This window comes from Pelobates fuscus, chromosome 6, assembly GCF_036172605.1.
Source record: "Pelobates fuscus isolate aPelFus1 chromosome 6, aPelFus1.pri, whole genome shotgun sequence".
NCBI classification, from domain to species: domain Eukaryota; kingdom Metazoa; phylum Chordata; class Amphibia; order Anura; family Pelobatidae; genus Pelobates; species Pelobates fuscus.
This window is the reverse complement of record NC_086322.1, coordinates 234,720,767-234,733,133: the sequence shown is the minus strand read 5'-3', so window position 1 is coordinate 234,733,133 and position 12,367 is coordinate 234,720,767. Positions and strand designations below refer to the sequence as shown.

Genomic DNA, 12,367 nt, shown 5'->3' with positions numbered 1-12,367 from the left:
TTGCCCCTGGGCAACTAGGCAAAAGCGTTTGTGGGCTGCAACCTCACACCATCTCCATTGATCAAAATAGGAGGACATGTTGGGATGTCTGCTGACAGAGTACTAAATGAGTGAGGCAGCAGGTAGCAATTGTGTAAGTCACATGTGATGACATGTGTGATGTCCCTTGAGGTTTATACAAGTTACAGAAGAGTGAGATGAGACAGTGCTGATGGCATCCATGAGAAACAGCAGGTTGTCATTAGTGGCAAAGGAAAGGTGAAAAACAGACTATCACTTTAGGCATGCTCAGATAATAACATAATAATGCTCCATCATGGTGTAATCCATCATGATGCACATACTCCTTCATTATCTTGACTTAAGAAGCATGTTTATTTTTGCTGCTCCTTTTGTCAGTAATTGTGACCACAGTTATGAGGTATAAGAGTGTGCACCTTAGTTATATACATACTGCATGCTCATTCCTTTTGGAGGCACACACACACACATCTCCTGGTAACATTCAGTAGTTCAAACCACAATCACAGCACTTTATGCTCTACTCCCAGTTTGTCAGCAGCCATAATGAATGGTATGCATCTGGAATTCCAGCTAAGGATTGGGGGGTTGCTCGCTGAGAGGGTTAATCGCAAAGCACTGATGTCTTTTTTAGCATAGCATCAGTAGACCCACCAAGTTCAATGCATAGCATCAGTAGACCCACCAAGTTCAATGAACCCACCAAGTTCAATGCAATACACCAAGTTCTTGCTTGAATTGCAATATCCCAAGCATGTTTACCTCCTGAGTCATGCTCCCATAGAAACTACTGTAAATTAACCAAGCACTTCATTCCCTAGGGTGCTACAAAGTTACAAACTCAATATCTCTCTTAACACACTGTACAAACAACATATACAGACCTCTGGCATAACCATCAACATATCAGAATCGTCCTCCACCTCTTTGCAAAGTTGGAAGGGAGTGCTCGCCCCTCGCACTTCTCCATTTTCATCCACATAGCAGAATTGGAAATATTCCTCACAATCCTTGGGTAAATAATAAGCTGCAAAAGTAATAAATAAAAAATGCATGTGTAGTTACTCTCTGTGTAATCAGACTATTTGCTGTCCTAAGACCATCTAAATATTGAGTGCTCCACTCAATAAATAAAAAGTCCAAATCTTTATCACCAGTTAAGCACGCTCCTTGTTGATATGAACAAAAAGTTTATGTGAGTGTGTGTCAGTGAATGCATATGTATGTAAATAGTTGGTGTGACTGTTCACACGTGTGCCTGTCTACGTATGCATGGAATGTGTGTAGAAAAGCATGAATGTGCGTAATGTGTGAGTGTACATAATGTTTTTATGTGTGATATGTGTGATTGCATATGTATGTGCAATGTTTATATTACGATACATGTCAGATCGGCCCAACCTTCTCGCATCAGTATTAACGCAGGCCTCCCATACTCACATCATTCTGGCGACATCCAAGATACAAGTATGCCACTTGCATCTACCTTGTGCAATTTATGTGCCAATTCAGACACTGCTCGCTTTAACCATGTGCCTATTTGTGACATGGGGAGGTCCTGCATCATTGCCAGTGCTCACACTCCTGCGTCATTTTTGAAACATCATTCACCTGCCTTTTGGCATTGGAGAAGAGCCGCAGACCAATTAGAACACACCTAGGGCTATATAAGCTTTAACTTGCTACTATATCTTTGCCCTGTCATGGTTTCCCTTGTGATGATCCGAGAATTTGCATATTTGATTCCTGGTTAACTGACCTTGACTTCACTATTTTTCTGATTATTAGTATGTTAAGCCAGGTCATGTCTAAGGACCGGCGATACGTCACTATCCATTTCCTATTCTACAACGTGAAGTGTGAGTTCATTCTGTGTGTTAGCTTACATCCTTTACTAACAGTTTGTTTAACTGTTTCTGTATTTTTAATGTGTTTGTATGTATTTAATGTGTATGGGACTGCCTATGTTTGCGTAAGACTTGTTTTTGTGCACATGGATATCACTGCAGATTCCCCTTTCATGTTTACTGTAGGAGTGATGCAGAGCAAGCCATATCTGCTCTCTCTATGTCCAATCGCTGAAATGAATTGGTACTCAAAATGATTGCCTGTCACCAACAGCAGGAGTAAACAACATATCTCTGTGTAACGTTGTACAAAATTTAATGGCATCAACCACACACATTGTAAGGGGAGCAGGAGAGGAGAAGAAGCAATGGGTGTTTACTTAAAAATATTGCCTCTTAATGAGGCCTTCTGGTTCTTTAGCAGGCAGCAACATTGAGGACTGGTCATAGCCACTAAAGTAAATACAGGTGATACTCGAAAAATTAGAATATTGTGCAAAAGTTCATTTATTTCAGTAATGCAATGTAAAAGGGGAAACTAATATACGAGATAGACGCATTACATGCAAAGCAAGATAGTTCAAGCCATGATTTGTCATAAGTGCGATGATTATGGCTTACAGCTCATGAAAACCCCAAATCCACAATCTCAGTAAATTAGAATATTGTGAAAAGGTGCAATATTCTAGGCTCACAGTGTCCCACTCTAATCATCTAAGTAAGCCATAACACCTGCAAAGGGTTTCTGAGCCTTTAAATGGTCTCTCAGTCTGGTTCAGTAGGAATCACAATCATGGGGAAGACTGCTGACCTGACAGTTATGCAGAAAACCATCATTGAGGGAAAGCCTCAAAAGTGCGAAGGAAGTTGTTCCCAAAGTGCTGTATCAAAGCACATTAATAGAAAGTTGTGTGGAAGGCAAAAGTGTGGAAGAAAAATGTGCACAAGCAGCAGGGATGACCGCAGCCTGGAGAGGATTGTCAGGAAAAGGCAATTTAAAAGTGTTGGGGACTTACACAAGGAGTGGACTGAGGCTGGAGTCAGTGCATCAAGAGCCACCACACACAGACGGATCCTGGACATGGGCTTCAGATGTCGCATTCCTCTTGTCAAGCCGCTCCTGAACAACAAACAACATCAGAAGCGTCTTACCTGGGCTAAAGAAAAACAGACCTGGTCTCATGCTCAGTGGTCCAAAGTCCTCTTTTCTGATGAGAGCAACTTTTGCATCTCATTTGGAAACCAAGGACCCAGAGTCTGGAGGAAGAATGGAGAGGCACACACTGCAAGATGCTTAAAGTCCAGTGTGAAGTTTCCACAGTCTGTGTTGATTTGGGGAGCCATGTCATCTGCTGGTGTTGGTCCACTGTGCTTCATTAAGTCCAGGGTCAATGCAGCCGTCTACCAGGAGATTTTGGAGCACTTAATGCTTCCTTCCGCAGACAAGCTTTATGGGGATGCTGACTTCATTTTCCAGCAGGACTTGGCACCTGCCCACACTGCCAAAAGCACGAAAGCCTGGTTCAATGACCGTGGGATTACTGTGCTTGATTGGCCAGCAAACTCGCCTGACCTGAACCCCATCTATGGGGCATTGCCAAGAGAAAGATGAGAGACGTGAGACCGAACAATGCAGAAGAGCTGAAGGCCGCTAATTAAGCATTCTGGTCTTCCATAACACCTCAGCAGTGCCACAGGCTGATAACTTCCATGCCACGCCGCATTGAGGCAGTAATTGCTGCAAAAGGGACCCAAACAAAGTACTGCTTATACTTTTCAGAGGTCCGATATTGTTCCATGTACACTCCTAGTTTTATTGATTGCATGTAATATTCTAATTTACGGAGATTGTGGATTTGGGGTTTTCATGAGCTGTAAGCCCTAATCATCGCACTTATGACAAATAACGGCTTGAACTGTCTTGCTTTGCATGTAATGCATTTATCTCATATATTAGTTTCCCCTTTTACGTTGCATTACTGAAATAAATGAACTTTTGCACGATATTCTAATTTTTCGAGTATCACCTAAAAATAAATAAGTGTTGTTAAAGAAACAGCATCAACATCCTGTCGACCTACTATAATAATACATGCCTAACGTGACCTAATGGGAAATATGTTAGTCTCTGTGTAGTGTGCACAAAAAGCTTTGTTTGTTACCCGTCCTTAAAAATGCTCACAAGCAATGAGACATTTCTAAACAACACAGCCCTACATATTGCTATACAGTCCAAAATACAATGCCATACAAAATGTTGCTACATTTGCCAACTAACCTTTAAAATTCACACTTTTCTCAGTCGATTCTTCAGCACTTTGTACAAATATCCATGTAAAGTATTCTCTAGTGGTTTTCCAGCCAACCTTAAGAGACACAAAGAAGGATATTTATAAAAACAAACAGAGGAGAACTTATAGAAGACTTCAGATTGTAAACGTATTACCTACTGTTTCCGTATGTCATACATGCTTTGTTAGAAATAAATGTTTCCTATTGCACAGCATACAGAAGATATTGCCATTATATAAATGATCTGCCTCTTTTGAAGTTATTGATGACCTGTGTCCAATAAGATGCATCTTACAGAGAAGCATTGGGACATATGCCATATGCATGGTGTGATCCTTGTCAGCAGGTAGCACGGTCCTCTAGGGTAAACAACAGGCACAGTCCTTTTATTTGCATATAAACCAGGCGCTTTATTTGTAAGTCCACACAGGAGACAGCAGCAAATGAAAACATAAATATAACACAAATCCCTATAAACAAAAACCTAGCTCGTCTGAGCACTAACTAACATTAGGTTCCCTATCTCTCAGGGGTTAAACTAGAGCAAAATTATTTGTTTACCAAACCTATTAGATAGCAACCCTCTGCTCTCCTTTCTGCACTCCAGTGCTCTCAGCTAGCCTGCTGCTTTCCTTTCTGCACTCCCAGTGCTCCAAACCAGCCTTGACTGCTTCCTTCTGCACTCCCAGCTCTCCAAGCCAGCCTTGACTGCTTTCCTTTTGCGCTCAGTCTCCTTGACGCTCTTACTGGAGAAAACAGCCTCTCTCCTACCTGCTTCCTTGGAGGAAGCCAGCATTTCCCCCTTTACCTGCCTACCAGGGAGGGATTTATTCCCACTGCTACAGCTGATTATCTGCAGCTGAGCAGTGGGTTGGAGACAGTCCAAAAAACCCTGGCCTGGATCTATGTCTCCCAGGAAAACCACTAAACTGTGGAGTGGAGCACTGGCCCACCTTTCTCTCCAAATGCTCCACCCCAAGGGCCCATAACTAAACATAGCTTTGTGTTGTGCAACACACAAACTACACGTACTTCCCCTGGGGTTAAAAGGCCTCTCTGCCTTCACTTTATCACAATGGAAATCAGATTGATCCAACAGCAACGCTTCTTTCAGAGAAGCATTCATACCAATGTTTCTCCATGACAAATATTCACCTCCCTGTCCTGATTAAAGGACCACTACAGGCACTCAGACCACTTCAGCTTAATGAAGTGGTCTGGGTGCCAGGTCCATCTAGGGTTAACCCTGCCTGCTGTAAACATAGCAGTTTCAGAGAAACTGCTATGTTTACATATGGGTTAAGCCAGCCTCTAGTGGCTGTCTCCTTGACAGCTGCTAGAGGCGCTTCCACGCTTCTCACTGTGATTTTCACAGTGAGAAAACGCCAGCGTCAATAGGAAAGCATTGAGAATGCTTTCCTATGGACTGACTGAATGCGCGCACGGCTCTTGCCGCGCATGCGCATTCAGCCGATGACATCCAAAGGAGGAGGAGAGTCCCCAGCGCCAAGGGAGCCTGGCGCTGGAGAAAGGTAAGCGTTTAACCCCTTCCTACACCTAGAGCCTAGCGGGAGTGGGACCCTGAGGGTGGGGGGGACCTATTAACACTAAAGTGCCAGGAAAACGAGTTTGTTTTCCTGGCACTATAGTGGTCTGTGACGAGCCCAATCTCGCCACTGTGCATTGGAGGAGCCTGGTTGCCCGCCTGTTGCCTCTGGACTATGGCCCTGGGAGATTGGGCCCTTTAAAAACAGTATTCGGCCATACCAGAGTGTATGTCACTCATTCTGGCCCTTTTCTCAATTTGACAATTTTTATTTTCAAATAGGTGGGATCAGGGTTAGGGTTACAGAAAGGAAAAAGGGGAGTGGGGGGGAGGGGTTTGCAAGGGTATCACATTAGAGACATTAGAAACATTTCACTGAAGACGTCACATTAAATATACATTGCAGCATTGTATAATAGCATAGTCTAATCATAGTACAGAGGCCCATTATCTTATTACATATTTATCTCTAGGGTTCGGTACACGAGACAGGCTACCAGAGCCTGCAAAGTGTGGGGGGGAGGGGTCGGCTTCTTCCTGGTTAGTGCCGCAACGGCTTAGGGTGGTGGAGTCATGGCCAAGTCGGCCCTGAAGGCTAGCCATGATGCCCAGTCCTCCTGGAATTTTTTTTGCTGAGCAGCAGACTTGGTTGACATACTTTCATATGTGTAGTACTGGTGAATTTTGTCTATTAGTTGTGTTCGGGAGGGACATTGGGGTTGTTTCCAATGAGTCGCTATCAAATTTCTCACTGCCATAGCAGCAATAGCCATTACTTTTGTTACATGCTTTGGAGTTGAGTGTGGGTATGAGAGGAACAAGCCTGTACGGACATCTATAGGTGGCGACGGGATACCCAGAGATTGTAGGATAGCCTGTGCTTCCATCCACAGGGGCCGTATTTGCGGGCACGCCCACCAGATGTGGAGCATCGTGCCTTGTTCAGTCCCACATCTCCAGCAATAGGGAGGCACCTTGTTAAACATCGAGTGGAGTCTGTGGGGGGTTAAGTACCACCTATATACCAGTTTTTTGTGAGCCTCCACATGGGAGTAGCATCGTGTAAGGCCAGTGAGAGCCCGTGGGGATGCCAGCACTTCAGCTGCAGTTAAGAAATCGTCACTCTCTTTGAGCCATTGGGTCACAAAATTTGGGGTAACCACGGTAGTGGCCTCTAGGGTCAGCTGGTAGCAGAGGGATAGAGATTTGTGTTTGTTTGGGGCTTGCCAGCATCTGTCATGCAGTGCGGCCATGTCATTGGAACCTGGGGATGAGGGCGCCAGATCTCGCATTACATGAAATGAAATTATGCCCTTAAGTTGCAAGTAGGCACTGACGAATTAGCGAGCTTGAATTCCCTCTGCAGGTCTGGGAAGGGTTTAATGAGGTTGCCCTGCATAACTTGATTCACATGGGTAATTCCCAGTTTGGCCCAGGAGCCAAGTGAGAGCCAGGGTGAGATTGTCTGAAATACCGATAATGGCGTGCGAGGGTGAAATTTGTGGGTAGGATTGTGTTTGCGATGTAGTGCATCCCAGTGACGTAGGGTCAGTAAAGTGGTCGGGAGTAGGGATCTGATTTTAGGTCGGTAGGGTGAGGGGGTCCACAAAATGTCAACCAGAGGCATCTGAGCGGAGTATGCCACCTCCATATCTACCCATTGGTGTATTCCTTTGTGGGTGTGCAGCTTTACCGCCGCTTCTAGAATAGCTGCTTTGTAGTAGGCGTGTACGTCCGGCAGACTAACTCCGCCCTTTGCCGTGGTCTCCGGGAATCCCAGATAAATTTGGAGATTATCTGCTGAAGGGTTTTAAAAAAGGAAGGTGGGGCTGGTATGTGCAATAGGCGGAATACGTATAGTAGTTTTGGGATTAGGACCATTTTGATGGTGTTAATCCTGCCTAACCAAGACAGTCTCACTGGTTTCCATTTGTTGCATTCCGCTTTGCATTTTAGGATTAGTGGTCTATAATTATAATGAAATATTTGGTCCACAGTGGGCGCTATTTTTACCCCCAAATATGTGATGTGGTCTTTTCGCCAGTCGAATCTGTAGTCCCTAACCAACCCTGTAATCGTGGCTCTTTGTAGTCCAACAGGTAGGGCTTGGGTTTTGGCCTGGTTTAATTTATAGTACGATAATACCCCATAGTCGCCTAAAAGTCGTAGTAAGGTCGGCAGGGACGTCTCTACATTGCTTAGTGTCAAGAAAATGTCGTCCGCGAACATAGACAGTTTATACTCGTGTGTGCCCATCGACATGCCTGTAATATCAGGGTGGTGTCTGATAACATAGGCTAGCGGTTCCAGGCAGAGAACAAATAGCAGTGGTGAGAGGGGGCAACCTTGCCTGGTACCATTAGAAATATTGAAGGGGGTAGACAGGAAACCTGCATTTCCTACTTGTGCCGATGGTTCATTATATAAAGCCATAATTCCAGAAAGTAGTGGGGGCGTAAAGCCAAAAGCTTGTAGGACCATTCTCATATAATCCCAATTAAGCCTGTTGAAGGCCTTCTCCGCGTCTAATGCTAGGAGGAGGCCTTCTCCACGGTTGGCATTGGTATGTGCTAGAATATTCAGGATTTTCCTGGTATTGTCCGAGCCCTGTCTGGTCTTCACAAAGCCAGATTGATCATTGTGTGTAAGTTTTGGAAGTATGCTGGAGAGGCGGTTGGCCAGGAGCTTAGCATATAATTTGACGTCTCCGTTAAGCAAGGAGATGGGCCTGAAGTTAGGGCAATGCGTTGGAGATTTCCCTGGTTTCGGGAGGGTAGAAATGTGGGCTCTCAGCATCTCAGGGGGCAGGGCGCCCTGAGCAAAACAGTGGTTAAATAGTGTGAGTAAGTGAGGTGATAGAGTGGGTGCAAATGTTTGATAGTAAAAGTTTGTGTATCCGTCAGGGCCAGGCGCCTTGTGCTTGGGGAGGTGCCGAATTGTTCGTTCTATTTCTTTTATGGTTAATGGTGCAGAAAGGGAGGTTATATCATCTGGTGTCAATTTGGGGAGGTTCGCCTTGGCCAGGAAGTCCTCTATGGCCGATTTAGGCGGAGGAGTGGTGTCAGGGTCGTCTTTGAGATTATATAACGTGCCATAGTAGTTTGCAAACGCCTCCACTATGTCTTGAGGGTTCGTAAGTTTGCGTTTCGACTTGTCAGTTAGATAAGCTATTTTTGAATTGGCTGTACGTGCTTTGAGTCGTGTTGCCAGCAACGCCCCGGCCCTGTTTCCTTGTGTGAAAAAGTTATATTTAAAGCGCTGAAGCATATGAGTCGTTTTCCTAAGTTCTATGTCCCTGAGTTTGGATTGTAATGTTAACAATTGGCGTTGTAGGGATTGTGTTGGGGCTGATTTGTTTTTGTGCGTGAGGTTTGTAATCTCTGAGATTAGTGTAGTATATTCTTTGAGTCTCTGTTTTTTGGCATAGCTACCTGCTCTGATTAGGAGTCCGCGTATAACTGCTTTGTGTGCCTGCCAGATGGTCGTTATGTCTACGTTGGGGGTTGAATTTGTATAGAAATAGGAGGTGATGTCCGCTGTAAGTTGTTCTGTGAGTGTCGGGTCTGTTAATAGGGAATCATTCAGTCTCCAAGATCCTTTGCCTGTTGCAGGGAAGTGTTCCGTTATGGTCAGCATTACAGGGGCATGATCTGACCAGGTTATCAAACCGATTTGGGTCTTAGCTACTCTGTGTATTGTCGTGGAAGGTATAAGGAACCTGTCTATCCTCGTATAGGTATTATGCACCGGGGAGTGGGACGTGTAATCCCGTTCCAGGGGATGGAGAACCCTCCACGGGTCAAGGAAGTTATTATTTAAGATTAGGTGACAAAACGAGGAGGTAGTCTTGTTGAGTGTGCGTGCCGATGATGCGGCAATTTTGTGCGATGAGGTTGTATCTAGGGAGCAATCTAGGAGGAAATTAGTATCTCCTCCTAGTATGAGTTCCCCGAGTCTATGGATGGTGGCTAGGGCAAACATTGTTTCTAAAAATTCCGTCTGGTTTGTGTGCGGGCCATATATATTGAGAAATGTATAGGGTTCATTGTTAATGAGGCACTGGAGTAGGAGGTATCGCCCCTGTTTGTCACTTATTTTTTTGATAAGGGAAAATGCCACCGAATTGCTTATTAGTATGGATACTCCTCTCTTTTTCGTTTTGAAGCATGAGTGATAGTCGTGGGGGTATAATTTAGAGCTGAACTTGGGACGGTGTCCCCATTTGAAGTGTGTTTCTTGAAGAAACACTATGTGGGCCTTGTTCTTTTTTGCTTCATCTAGTGTTAATCGCCGTTTATGCGGTGTATTTAGTCCTTTAACATTTAAGGACAAGATATTGAGTGTCATTAATGCGTATGAAGGCGGGCAGCTGTGGTAAGCTCTTTGTGGGGCGAGTGGTTATCGTAATTTAGAGGTAAAAAGGTATTGTAGTTGGTATGTCGTGAAACTCGTTGCGGGGGTAGCATTAGTGTGGTGCAATGCAGGTCGCAGGGGCGAAGTGGTGAGAGGCTAAATTTCCTTCCTAACAGGAAAGTGACAGGCAGCGAAGTTGTGCGCTCAGTATAATATGACCCCGTCAGAATTATAGCGTGGTCAAGTTGTGTATAGAGCATTATTTGTAGTTTGGCGGGTGCCTTGCGTCTCCTGAGATACCATATTGGGGTAGGAGAGTTGGGATAGTGGGGTGAGTACCAGGGGGGGACTCCTGGTATGCGAACTGGGTGATATAAACTATGTACAAAGGGCCATCAGAGAGAATGCCTTGCGGCTGAGACAGCAAAAACATGGCTCCTCTGAGCCTGGTGGGGGGAAATGTGGCAAACCACACCGTGGTCGGCCCTCATAGCCATCAGAACTGAACTTCTGCTCTAAGGCATGGTGTTTTTCGGCACTGGCCTCTAATCTTGCGGGTTGGTGCTACAACTAGATCAGGCTGCGGGGGGGGACCGCATGGAATTTCAGGAACCCTGCCTTATTGGCAGGTAACAGTCCGTGCGGTCTGGGCATTCCACAGAGGTAGCCGGGGGTGTGTGGGTGCTGTAGGACGAACTCCAAACACTTTGCATCGCCGCCGCGAGAGGACCCGAGTTAGAGTCCCGCCGCGGCTGCGAGGCTCAATATATACATCATTTGCTAACCACCCCAGCCCCGTAACACTACTAAGTCAGTAGCCCAAGTATAAAACATTCTAGCGTAGCCTGCCAGTAGCCCTTAAGAAAAGTGTGGGAAAACCACAGATAAAAATAGAGCAAATCTGCGAGGCTAGTACTGATAATTGAGAAGGTGATAAATAACTAGAAAAGAAAAAACAAGTATAACAAATTAAGTCCTGTAACAGGGAAGGTGTCGGGCTAATATGCCCTCATGTATGGAAGGAAAGGCAGCGTAAATGTTGGTGTGGGAGAGTCACTTAGCTGAAGCTGCTACACTCCAGTCTTGCGGCACTTTCCAGGTGGGGTGTCTCTGTCAGGTTGCGGTGGTAAGGCGATATTCCACTCCGCTAGGGATCTTCTTCCTTCTTCGATGGTGGTAATATGGCGGTCCACGCCATTGCGCCTGACAATCAGGCGGGCTGGGAATCCCCAGCGGTATAGGACGTTTGCGTCTCGTAGGGCTTTGGTAATGCTGTTCAGTTCTCTCCGTTTAGACAGCGTGGATGCGGAGAGATCCGTGTAAAGCTGGACTGCCGCGAATTGCTCCGGTAGATCTTGCGTGCGTCTGGAGGCTCTCATAATGCAATCTTTGGTGGTAAAGTAGTGCAGCTTCACTATAGTGTCCCTTGGGACTGTCACAGGCAGACTTCGGCTTAGGCAGCCTGTGTATGCGGTCAATGAGGAAGTCCCGTGGTGTAAGGTCTGGAACTAGGAGTTGGAAGAGACTTATGGCATAGGCCTGGAGATCTTGTGGTAAAACGGCCTCAGGTATGCCGCGAAGGCGGATATTACTGCGCCGATCCCTATCTTCATGATCCGCTACCTTTTCTGTAAGGCGATGTAGTTGCTCTTTGAGTTCTGTGTAAGCATCTGCCAGGGTATTATGTGCAGATATTATTTCTTCCGATTTGTCCTCTAGACGGGACGTCCTGTCTCCCAAGGCTTGTATGTCCGATCTGATGTCCCGCGCCATTTTGGACATTTCAGATTGCAATGATGTCTGCATTGCCTGTAGCATTTTGTGGATCGAAAGATCCGTGGCTGGTGCATACGCCGGCTCCGAGACCGAGGTGAGGTCGCTGGCATCAGAGCACGCCGCTGGGGATCTCGGCATTCCGGCGCCATTTTGGGCCTGTAAATGCGGCGAGGATAGCTCCTGGACGTGTAGCACGGTTTGTTTGTGCCTGGGTTTTTTGGCGGATTTCGTTGTCATACTGTTGTCTTCTTCCTCCTGTCCGTTTCAGTGGGTAAAATAGGCAGATTATCGCTATGAAAGTCGCTGTGGAGGGTCGTTTCACGGAGGAGCTAACAGCTCATGCGACCATTCAGTTGAGCTGTCAGGCCACGCCCCCATTCTGGCCCTTTTAATACTGTTGGGGAAGGTTTGGCACTTTTTATATGGCACTTCGGATGCGGCCGAAGTGCCGAAGTTGTCGAAGTCGTCGAAGTGGCCGCCATTCGACAAAGGAACACGTGGCAGCAGCCATTTTAATTTAGTCGAATGCGGT

General features: G+C 45.8%; 1 protein-coding gene across 4 annotated transcripts in view; it reads right to left on the bottom strand.

Annotated features, from left to right (window-relative positions):
* CALCOCO2 (calcium binding and coiled-coil domain 2) overlaps positions 1 to 12,367 on the bottom strand; it is a 161,882-nt gene that overhangs the window by 116,515 nt on the left and 33,000 nt on the right. For all 4 annotated transcript variants that reach the window (XM_063458883.1, XM_063458886.1, XM_063458885.1 and 1 more), the window contains exons 3-4: positions 4,147 to 4,234; positions 906 to 1,048 (exon numbers count right to left, since the gene is read on the bottom strand). In XM_063458883.1, the coding sequence (XP_063314953.1) occupies positions 906 to 1,048; positions 4,147 to 4,234 (231 nt within the window). The remainder of the gene's footprint in view (positions 1 to 905; positions 1,049 to 4,146; positions 4,235 to 12,367) is intronic.